The sequence below is a fragment of the Anopheles maculipalpis genome, chromosome 2RL, assembly GCF_943734695.1.
Source record: "Anopheles maculipalpis chromosome 2RL, idAnoMacuDA_375_x, whole genome shotgun sequence".
Classification (NCBI taxonomy): domain Eukaryota; kingdom Metazoa; phylum Arthropoda; class Insecta; order Diptera; family Culicidae; genus Anopheles; species Anopheles maculipalpis.
In genome coordinates, this window is record NC_064871.1 from 97,626,582 (window position 1) to 97,638,783 (window position 12,202).

A 12,202-nucleotide genomic window follows, 5' to 3' on the forward strand; every position below is an offset into this window, starting at 1 on the left:
AGAACCACCACCATTCATACGGTTGGAATTCCACGACATCCAATTACGCGGGTGAGCTAATTTCGAATAAATTTTCGTGCGAACGATGACGCCGGGGCTATTAATCACTCGGAAACAACTGATTCGTCGTAGCGCCAGACAATCATAATTGAGCCTGGGAAGACGCACGGTTACTATCGTTGCCTGAGAAGTTTTGGAGCGATGTTTTTCGGTTGGAAACTAGAAGATCGCGGTATCCGTTTAGCGCGGAACGGAGCACGGAAATTAAGAGGAAGATTTCTTCTACACTTTCGATACTGTGCAATGAAGCAGGAACGCGCGCGTGCTGTTGCTTCGGTCAGGGTTCGTACAGTAATACTAGCCTGTCCCCGTCGCGGAACGGCCACGGCACTGCAGCATGGCCTCCGAATTGTGACGAAGGGAAGAATAGGGCGCTGACTGCTTCACTACGGTTGGCCTCACCCGTCAAGAACGTCCGAGGGGGAAAACATGAGCGATGAAACCCTTTCCGAAAGAAGGAAGCAACAACAAACACACTCACTCTCTAGCTGTTGCTGCTGTTGCTTCGCTATGTTCACTTCAAACAATTGATTTAAATTTCACATTCCAGTGATTTTGATGTGGAAAAGTTATTAAACAGAAGCACCGTGGCATCTTCGAAGGCGAATGGTCTGCCCGCGAAACAGGCAGAGAAAATGAGCGAGCGAACCTCGCTCGACCAGTGGAGGAAAAAAGACGGTGGGATTAATAGGACGACGAACCGACGAAACCAGCCGCCCCGGGAGTAAGTAGTATGCGAACCGTTCCCAGCATTGTACGCAGTTCCCCCGACGCTCCCCGATAATTATGTAGCCCCGGTTTCGTTTCCTGTCCGCCCGGTGTGGGTGAGAGCCGAGATCGTTTCGCCAAGATCTCCCCGTCTAAAGACTAAATCCCCTCTGGGTGAAGTGCGCAAATATTAAGACCTTAACAGTGGAGTGTCTGTTGTGGTTAGTCTGCACTGTACGTCGGGCACATTCGTCTTCTGTTTCGTAAAAAAAAAATAGGGGGAGTCCAGTCAACCACTGTTCACATCCGGTATGCATGGTCTGAGGCTCGTAGGATTGAGGTTATTCTCAAACCCCTTTCTTCTTCTTTTTGTTTTTCACTAACACTGATCCTGTTTAGCTGCTGTATTCTGGAACCGGGTGAGCTGAACTTCAAACACAAATCTTCGATCCCACCGGAAGTTCAGAACAGGGTTAATAATCCATCTAGGGATCGTACAGAAACTGCCCAAAGTCACTTTAGTAAAGAGCACAGGGAATACATTTGATAGTCGCCGGTTTAGAGCTCACATTTTCCACTTTAAGACAAACACATGCTCTGCCAGCCACTTAGAAGGTACACACGATCTTCGCACGCGGATGGCTGCGCGTCACGCAGTGTTGATTTTGCTTAACGGCCCATTTTCCTTCTGTTCTGCGGTTCGTGTTCTTGCAGGCCAGTTGGTAAAGGAAAGACACTTATCGGTTCTCGATCCCCTTCTGCACACAGAACACGCACGTAACACAATTTTGTTTAGACGTTTGTGGAGATCATTTGCACATAAGAACATTGCTAGTACTGTACCATATGTCACGAACCGTTGGCACACGGAAAAGCTGGTGAGGATCCAAGCAAAGAGACGCCACGTTGAGATAGTTGCGTAGACAACGATCAAAGGATCTTGGCACCCCAATCGTAAACTGCAGCTTACAAGTGATCGTAGCACAAAATAGCGCACGTAACGCGTTTCCCGTTCATCCTGTCCTGGTCGATAGGTGCACGGCAAATAAGGCTAAAGCCTCGATCGGGGATTAGAACCGTGTGCAGCAGGCGCAAACCAGCTTGATCTTCAGCGCGGAAATGGACGCAACAGGTTTTTCGTTCGCTTTTTTTTTCGAAACGCTTCGCTCTCTCACTCTGTTTGAGCATGGGCCAGATGGAGATGGAACGAGCATCTCTCGGAACCAGGTGTAACGGTTCCCTGGTCGGGGAATGTGACCAATGTGTTAGTGAGAGTCCGTAAACCGCGCTGTGCGAGTGTGTTGGTGAGCAGCAACATGTTTTATGCTTGTTTATGCTGGCACGCGTGAACATGAATGGAAGCAAGGTAGGAGGTAGGTTGGACCTCTTTAAGACACTACCACCTGCAAGACGTTGCTTTGGACTGTGAGCTATGAACCTAGTTGTCGTCGCAGGTATGAACGCAGGTTGTTGCTTTTCACACTACTCGGGAACCACTAAACACGCAGGTGATTTTGAATACTTCACACTGATACTCACCTTTACTGTTTGCTAGCAATGCGTGATCTTGTGCTATCTGCGTGAAATATGATCGACGAAAAGATGACTTAAAAAACAAACCGACACCCTATGCGCCATGAGGCAGACCTGGCAAACGAAGAATGAATTGATACTTTGCACCGTCGCCGCTTTACGCACCCAAACCAGGTGTTGCTCGTAAGCAATAAAACTCGCAAGTAGAATGGTGTGTTGGTGGCATCGCGAGGAAAAGACCGCGATCGCGGATTCTCCCCACGAAACGATTGGGCACGTCTGTGTGCGTGTGCGTGCAGTGGGCTACAGTGCAGTAAAGAAAGAGAAAAAGGGGCAGACAGCAGATGTATGTACGGGGAGCATAAAACATGGAGAACAGGCCGTTTCAGCGAAAAAGGCTATGGGTGAGCCACTGGCAAGCATATCCAGCGTACATGATGGGATGAGTACCGTTTCATCGCAATCAGCTCGCTGCTCTTTTGCATCATTTGCAGCAGCAACAGGTTCGGGACGGTTCGGAGTCTTTCCCCCCTTCTGAACGGTTAAGATCCCTCGGTTAAGACATGGATTGAGCACACTGCATGATTGTCTAGCCCAGATTCTTCAATTCGCTCTGGAGCGTCCATTGATGGCGATGTTTACTGTTTATTTTGAGCTGGTGTTGAGGGACAACCAACATAAACAAACGTATATAAAAATGTGCAAACCGTAAGTAATTGCCTGCAAATTTGCTGAAACTATATCTTTGCTTCAGCTGCAAGTTACTGCAAGTAATGTAATGTAAATTAATTAGCCATAGGACCTGTGACTTTGTTTATAAAAAAATCATTCTTTTTCTTCTTTGGCATTACATCCTGGGAACTTTTTGCTTGCTCAACGGAGAAAAATTCAAAGGAATCTTACACAAAACTCCATCAATCACGAAGATAACAGCGCATTTATCTTAAAAAATTCTAAGCATCAATCAAGCTTCATTCGTAAAATCATTACATTGCACCAAACTATATTTAACATAATTTAATAATGAAATATTTCTGAATTCAACAAAGCTTTTAAATTATAAAAAATCAGTAAACATTTACTTTATCCAATAATAATGACATTCAAAATCATGCTCCCTATTACATCTCATTCTTTCTTTCACGGAGGCCGCGTGGAAATCGATTACGCGCCATTTATTGGCAACTATTGTTGTCCAAAAAATCGTCAAAGTGACTGCACCAACCAGAGAAGGGGAGGAACGATATGATTAAGACTCACTTATATCAGCCCGGTTACTTTTGGCGGAATCGATGCGCACAATTAAAGCGCAACGCCGTGACAGTTGTAGGAAGAAGATTTATACAACGTTCCGCTCATCGATGACCAATCCGTGGCCACCGGTGTTTTGGTGGTCCACAACTTGGCAAGGTATAAAAACCACCGGACATAACCAGCACCAGCATCAGTTCACTTTCAGCACTGTTCAGCGTAGTAAGAGAGTCACGTGACTTACCGAAAGCAACCAGTGCAAACTACCCGGCAATCTCCCGCAGTTCATCACCTTCTTCGATAGCAAAACTTTAACCTACCACTCGCGAAGACGATGATGGCTGGTGAAATGGTAAGTATTTCGTTCCGGCTCCTTGACCATCATACCGCTACTGCTTTTTTGGCGAGACATAAAACAAATGTTATCAAACAACTGCGCTTTCTCCGTCCTTGTTGGTGTTTTCCCTTTCACCCCGTTGGATTATTAATTATTGCTTCTGTTTGTAGCTACTGGCAAGTTGTCTTTTTGCAGTGCTGTTGATGATTCCTGGGCTGGACGGTTCCTACCCAAGCGCTGCTCCAGGGCAGGAGAATGTGTTTCCCCATGCGTTGAAGAATGTGCACTCTGTGGAAGATAGAGGCCCCTATGCAACATCTCAGGAATACCATCAAGCTCCTCAAGATCATCAATACTCGGCGCCAGCTCAACAGCATCAGCAACACGTCTACCATCCAGCACAACCCGAACAGCAACAGCATCTCTTCCAGCCACATCAGCAGTACCTAGTCCAGTCCACGTACAATGTCGCTTCTCACCAAGAACAACCCCCTGTTCAACAATCCCACACCCAGCAGAGCAAACAACGTCATACAGCGCTTCCCTATAACAATCAGCGACTGCACGTGAAGGTCGATCATCATCCGGCAGCATCGGAAGGATTTACTCATTCAAGCATTGCTACCGTGCAACATCTGCGACAGCAGTTTGCCCAAGAACCAAAGAAGGATTACCGATCCTACATTCCAAAAAGTATCGCTCCGAAGCTAAACCCACTGCATCCTTCCTTCCATCAGAAGCGTAACTTTGTGCCACTGCATCACATCACGCGACAAGTGCCACTTCCAGCGGGAAAAATGACCCACGGCCAGCAGCATCACTCTCACACAGGTCAATCGCAACCGGTAAAGGCTGCATTGGCTGCTCCATCGCCCAAGCATATTGCTGGATAGTTGTGCTTCTAGCGTTTGTCTAATAAAATATTTATTTCAAAAACCAAAAAAAAAAAAAAGGAGAATGTTTCCAATTTCTTTTCACATTCATTAACGAAATGGGTGGGTGTGTTTAATACACAAGACAGTTGATTGAAACGATTTAACGGCAACCATCGCATGGTGTCGTGTTAAATGAAGCGCATGCCGTTAACATTTGAAATTCAAAATGTTTGTAGTGGTTTTTAAAAATAGTATGGAAAGATGAGATGATGTAAGGATGGAGTATGTAATATTTATAACCACAAAGTTATGTCATACACGTATAAATGTCATGTAATAGAATGATATTTTGGGAATAGGAAAGATTACATCATTTTGGAGCGATAAATGGATGAAGTTAAACATTTTATACACTTACATTGCTTAAAGTATATTTTTTTGAAACCAATTTTTTGTTATTTGTAATATTCCAAGCATGAATTGAGAGACGAGTTTTAGAAACTCAAAGCATATGTAAATAAATGATGTAATCGAAGATCGAAGCTTCTCTTCATTTTGTAAACAGTGGAAAACATTTTGAAAAATAAATAGGGTAGGTGTGACCAGTAAAGATGATAAACCATAACATATTTTAAAACGAAGATATCATATAACTTCCATTATAATGAATAAAATATGCTTTCCTAACCAGCATACTTTTTGTCCACGAAAGCGATAATTTTATTTTTAAGCGAGTAACCCTCTAAATTCAATTTTTAATCGGGCGGTTGTAACTGTCCTACCCCTCAGCTGGACGGTTGCACTGTGGTAAGACCCAATGACAAATTTTTAGCTTTGGTTCTTTTAATACAAAAAAAAAAAAACAATCAATTGCCAATATTGCTACACGTGCTCACAAAAGAGCAAGTATTTAATTAAAACTGTACAACTTATAGAACTTTTCTGACATGTAACATGTAACTATTTTGTTTTACAAGCGCATTCAGTCCTGTTGTTAAAATTCTTAAATTCTTTTACCTTTATTACCTATTATTGAATTTATATTTGTAGTACATTTTCTGGAAGTTCTTTCAATCTTGCCGTTGTACGCACTCAATCCGGCAGCATGTTTTTGTTATCAGTGAATGAAGCAACGAAGAAAAAAAAACACACACAAAAAGCACGCATTTTCTCTCACCCAAGCGAGCTCATCACCCACAACAGCCAGCGCGCGTGAGATACGCGTGTGAGCGAACCCATGCGCTGTGTGCGTTCCAGCTTCGCGCCAGCTTTGGCGCAGTCTCGGTCTCTGGGCGTCAAGGTTCGCGTGTACGCTGTCAGCTAGCGGTCGGTTAGTTGGACGAGCGAAGTGGTCGGTTTCGGTTCGGTCTTGGCGCGGTTCAATTTTGTTGGTCGCTTTCCCGGTTTTCGCGACACGCTCGCTAGTGCTCGCGCGCTCATTCGCGGACCGTTGCGTTTCAGCGCAGCTCTTTCCCACGCGCGTGTGAGTGTAGGTGTGTGCGTGTGTGTGTTGGTGGAGGGTGTGGGATTTTGTACGTGTGCTTATTGGATGGTACGCGGAGGAGGAATGTGGCGCATCATTCTTGTGTGTGCGGAATGTCGTTGAAAAAGCCGTGCGAAAATTCATTCACGCAAGGCAAGGATATTTAGGAGCCCAGTGTATCACATATGCCAGAAAGGATACTGCTGTTCTGTTGAATGTTCTCCCTTAATCTATTCCAATCATGGTAATAGTGTTGAGATAATAAAGTAATGATTAGTTGTGTATCAGGCACAATTGCTTGGAGTTTGAGAAAAAGAAGCAACGAAACTTGGAAACTAAAGCAATTTCACCAGAAGATCTAACTTTACTACGACCAAAGTGTTTGCATTCCTCAACAAATCTATCCTTCGAATGCTATACGACTCTTCTCGATGGTTAATATCGCCCACCGAAACAGTCTCACTAAAAACAGCACCGAAGTTCAAGAAAGTTCAAACAGAATGTCGATATTGGAGCATATTTAGTACTCCTCCCGCATGACAAGTGCGCCCCGGGGGTGGGTCGGTAGGTGGCAGCTTTGTTTGCGGGAAAAGTCACACCGAATTCCGTACGAACGGATCCCGTGTGTGGGTTGGCGTGAACGTGAAAATCGATTCCTTCGCGTGTGGCGAAAGAGAGGCGACGCGGCGGTGGTTTGGTGCTGCTGCTGCTGCTGCTGGTAGTGGAAAGAATGCCAGGATTTACTGGTGGAAAATGATGATTGAGCGAAGGAGAGCACCAGCACCTTGTGTTAGTGTGAGAGAATGTGTCAGTGAGTGAGTGAGCGAGTGTGGGAAGGCTTTTTTTGACAGTGAGGTGAAAAAACCCACCCTCTTTCAATAGCTGGTGAGAGAAAAGCGTGCTTGTTGAGTGTGCGGTGAATGGAACGAAATGGGCTGGCTGGCTGCTGGCTCACGCCGTGAGAAAATCTCCTGTGCATTGCAGGACGTGAGGGAAAATGGGATTGTTTACTTTAGTGTTTCATTCATTGCAGGATGCAGATGAGAGAGAGAGAGAGAGAGAGAGAAAAAAAAAACAAGCGAAAGAGAAAGAGAGAAATAGGGAACTCGCGTTATAGTGTTTTGCTGTGGGAAATTAAACACAAACAATGCAAAAACCTGGCCAGAAATTAAACCAAAGGAAAATACAATCATTGTACGGGAAAATTTCACGAACATAGCAGTACTGCTTCGCGGGAGTCGAAATGACGAGAAAGTACATAAGGCTGTTAAAATTTTTACTCTTGTCGCGTGAGTCGTGAGTGCCGATTTTCTTCACCGATGCGTAAAATCCTCCAGAAGTCTTTTATGCATTCCACGGCGTCGCAAATTTTCTGCTCTAACGCGTCATTGTTAGCTGGCTTTCTTATTCTATGTTGTTCTGTGCAATTTTTAAAGGTAATCAAGAGGCTCGTCCTTGCGAGCTACTGCTGTGTGCTGTGAACGTGAGAGAAGTTCGAGAGAGCAGTGCTGAGTGCTAGTAGTGGTAGTAGTGGCAGCATCTGTGGCAGAAGTATTAATGTTGTGTGTTTGCAGTGCAGTGAGGGGGCGAATGCATCCACCGAGTGCAGCAGTGCAGTGAGTAAGAAATGTGAAGCATCCTGGCAAGGAAGCGAAGAAAATTGAGGCACGCATAGTGTAAGTGGTAAATACCGTTGCGGACGGTGTGGTTGGGTTGGCCGTCTTCGTACACGGTCCGCGAGGTGATAGGAGTTACATCAGCAGCACTAACAAGATTACGGGCTAGGAAGAGGATAGTGCAGAAGGCTTTCCCTGGATCAGTGTTACCTTTCCTTGGCACGTGTCGCCGACAAGCGCACCGTTTCGTGCAGCAAGAAACACGTAAGTACGTAAATGAGGCAAACAGGGATGATACGGTTTTGCGATAAGAATGTCAAGGGTAGCAAGATATGTTTACTGTCCTAGAGAATGGCTGGAAATTATGGTGAAAAAAGGGAGTCTAAGGAGGAGTGAAAACTTGTACTCTCTAGTTACAAAGCGAAGCGTTTTTTAAACAGCAAAAACGCTGCTCATATCATCCAGGAAAGAGGATACACGAACGAAAGGATCAAATTTAAGGATTAAAGTATCCTTTCCAGTCGCTTCAATTTTTTTCTTCCTCACTTGGGTAGTATTATAAGGATGAATCAAAGGAAGGGAAGTTGAGTGAAAAGATGTAGTGAATTCTTTTCAAAAGGGGAGCCAAAAATACCTCGTGAAACTGATAATTTTGCACCCATTTTATCAACTTCCTTGCAACAAATAACTCGGATATTTGCCTTTTCTTCCCTTATCGCATTACAACTTTTCAATCAGATTAATATTTCAATCAGAATTACCTTCACCGATGAAATAATGCGCTTTTGGTGATGGAATTAAAAATCACATCGATTTTGAGCACAATATGAAACATTCAAGCCAAATTCAGCTCTAACTGCACTCCATGGAGCATTGAATGTGGCGCCAGATTAGTAAAGGACTTCGTGGAAGGTCAGTGTTTTGCTTCTACACAAATTTAACAAATCACCATGATTACTAAACGATAATGCAGTACAAAAAAAAAACAGCAGGAAAAGGTGATTGTTGGCACATAAACAGCTGTAATATTCACACGGTTGAGCGGGATCTCGGATGGAAAATGCTTTCCCAGAAGGACCGATGCTGCGGAACCAGGGAAAACAATATGAAGCACTTCGGGAAAGGTGCTATTTTTGGGTACACATTTTTTTTGTATTTTCCACGTGGTTGTTCTGCGATACTGATATTTGATTTGCGGGGAAAATTTTGTTAAGTTAAAATTGCATTATGAAAGCGTGACGCGGTGTACAGTGTAAGCGTCCGCTAAAATTTTGCCAACTTTTTGACGAATTTGATGAAGTTTACGGCTTCTTTTTCGTTGGGAGCTTTACAGCATAAAAAAAATCCAAACGTCTCTCACTGTGAGTCCATCAACCGTTAATAGAAGCCTGTTAGCCGTTGATAGACTTGCCCTTAATTAACTAAATCAATATACTGCCACGTGCCGGGAACGGTGCAGATTCGCTCGGGCGAGGAAAAATGAGCGATCGTAAACAGACATAATTCTTCCCGCGTTTGGAATTTACGACCATTTCCTGGTGGACGAAATACTCCCAAAAAAAAATTAATAAAAAGGAATTGAGAAGAGAGAAGAACAGGATGAGTGCAAGCGGAAAGCAAAATTCAGAACGAATAAAAAAGGTATAAATAAAGTGATTCTCACACCTACGAATGTGTCGAATATTTGGCAATGGAGAAGCGTAGTCGAAAAACGCAGGAGTAAAAAAAAAACAATCCCAGACACTGCACCATCCATCCTGGCCAATCAAGAAGTATTATCAAGATTAATGGGGCTGAACAAGCTTTTTTTCTTCCACGCTGACCATGCCTCTCCTTCACTTTCATGCTTTTTTTTATCCTCATCCTCGTTCGCATCTCCTCACATCGATTCGACAGCCCATCCATGGGGAGGGACCGTTGCACCTGTGCCTGTGCCTTCCATACTGGGTGGGTGAGCCGCAGCATCCTTTCCAATCCTTGCGACCCATCGTTCCTACTCATTGGCCGGAAATGATAATAAAATTTATGATTTATGTGTGCCAACGTTTTCTTCTTTTCGCATTCAACCCTCACACCTATGTTGGGGCTGTGTGTTGGTGCGTGAACGATCTGCTGTTGATGCAGTTAAGGTTCCCCACGCGTTGGAATCCTGTCTGCAGTAAGGTGATCAGGTTTCGGTTCCAGATTCACCGATATTGACTGCCTGTCATGGTTTAAAATTTGTGTATTTTGTCTTTCTGCCTTTGAATAAAGTTTAAAAAAATTTAAGATTCAAAAAAAAAATTACATTCTGTTGCGTTGGTTACAATGTACAAGGCGCCGAGAATATAAATTTCTCGTGGAAAATTGGCTCATTTTCCTAGAAAAAGGTTGCAGTGTGGTACGTCAGGGCCGGTAAGACTTGATGGGTAATTACATTGCATGTAGCTGACAGATTGCTTTCATTAGACGAGCGAGCAAGAAGCAATTATGAAACGTATATAATAAACATTTTCGATATAATTGATTGACGTCTGTGTAATGGAATGCTATAAGTGTTTACTTGCAAGGATGACTTATTAAAAGTAAAGTCCATGTCCACCTTGCCACCTTTTCTCGTTCATTTTCTCTTTGTGCAGCGTTTCGAATTGTTTTTCCTTACGCTGGGCCACTTAACATAGCGCGCCGAAAGTTCGTCGCCGGACCTCCGGGCGTGGATGCTATGGGTCAAGGATTTTAGCACGTTCGCCAGCAAAACATCCAGGCCTGCTGTGTTGGTTGGTTACGTAGCAGCATTTTCCTATAGGTTTGGAGCTTTGCTTTTTTGCCCTTCATCGCCTTGTTTGTTCGCTACTGTGAGCGTTTGCACTTTATTTTCGGCTACTTTAGACACACACACACACACATACACGACCGTTACTAGCGAGAACTTGTCTAACGGGCCGTGTGCTTTCATGACCTTCTACACGGTTTAGATTTGTTCGAAAAAGTTTGCTTTTTACACTCATCTGGCCAGGCGGTAGCATAAAATCAACACAAATTCTGTGAAAATGTGCAAATTCATGCACAAAAAAACCCCCTGAAAACGTGGTTGGATCCTGTTTGTGCAGAAAGATGGAGCTTTAAAAATGGGAAAGTTGATGGGAGGGGGGGGGGGGAGGGTGCTGAGTTATCGCTATCATCCTGCTCTAGGTACACTGCACTAGCATGGGGGAAGTATATCCTTCGGAAGTGGTAAAATTTTACTGCCGGAAATGGTAAACTGTCGATCCTTCGCTACTGCAAACCGAGAGAACACATCACAGCAGTAGCAGTTTGGGTCCGGAATTTGCTAATGATTGTTTGTATTTTGGGAGGTTTTTTTTTGTGCCGCTTATTGGCGCAAAACGGGAGCAGGATTTCTCTCCAAAAATGCTGTAATGGCACTGTTTGGTTTTCACTTTCCAGCGTCCCTGGTCAAAGTTCCACGTCATGGTGTATTTTATTGGTTTTTGTTTTATGTTGACAGCTTTCCTTCCGGGTTGTACTCGGTTTCATGTGTTGTGGCGAAACCGAGGGGAAAATATCCCATAGAATCAAGTACAGAGCTATCAATACTAACTTACATAGGTAATCTTATAGACCCAAACTCCCTTGCCGTGCTAAAAAACGGATTGGAAAAGTCCGTAGTGCTAAATTGAGAGTACATATTAATTTATTTAAAAACTTGTAACTCACCAAACGATGCATACTTTAAAATAGCAACATTTTCCCCCTCTTGCCCAACCGAGTATCAAACCAAACAAAAAAGTTGCTAAAAGGGACTCAGGTTCAATAATAGCATCGCATCTGGCACCCTAATGTCCTTGCTAACCGCAACCGCATCGAAGCCTAACTTTGGTCCCCATATTCCAGAAACGTTTTGCGTTAGCTTCATAAATTTGCCCCCAACCTGCCACCGGATCCTGAGACCCGGTTTTTGTGTGTGAGTGTACTTGCCTAGTCCTTCAGACTGGGGCAAAAATTTCTATCCCACCCGTCCGTCCGTGTTTAGTGGATTTTCACGACAAATCCTAAAAGGAGCCAGCTTCACCGGCCGATGGCAGTATGATCGTGGGTGAACATAATTAGCATAAAATTGAGCAGGTTGTTTTTCGAATTTGGCCACCCCGACCAGATTCGCAGATTGGCCACCGAGGGAGACGATTTTGCACTGTCATTTGCACGGTGCGGTTTCCTGCTGGCCGGTCGGTGAACACGATAAGAAACATGCTACAATCACGATCTCCTACTTTCGACCACCATCTGGGTGCTATAAATTTAGTCATTTACATATTTCTCGATAATTCCAAACATTCGCGCGCCTCTTCCTTTTCTTGCT

The 12,202-nt window shown here is 44.1% G+C and overlaps 1 protein-coding gene across 1 annotated transcript; it reads left to right on the forward strand.

Annotated features, from left to right (window-relative positions):
- Positions 1-3,889: 3,889 nt before the first annotated feature.
- Positions 3,890-4,782, forward strand: LOC126568456 (homeobox protein B-H2-like). Its single transcript, XM_050224937.1, has 2 exons — positions 3,890-3,904; positions 4,060-4,782. The coding sequence occupies exons 1-2, from the start codon at positions 3,890-3,892 to the stop codon at positions 4,780-4,782; spliced, it is 738 nt and encodes a 245-aa protein (XP_050080894.1).
- Positions 4,783-12,202: the final 7,420 nt, after the last annotated feature.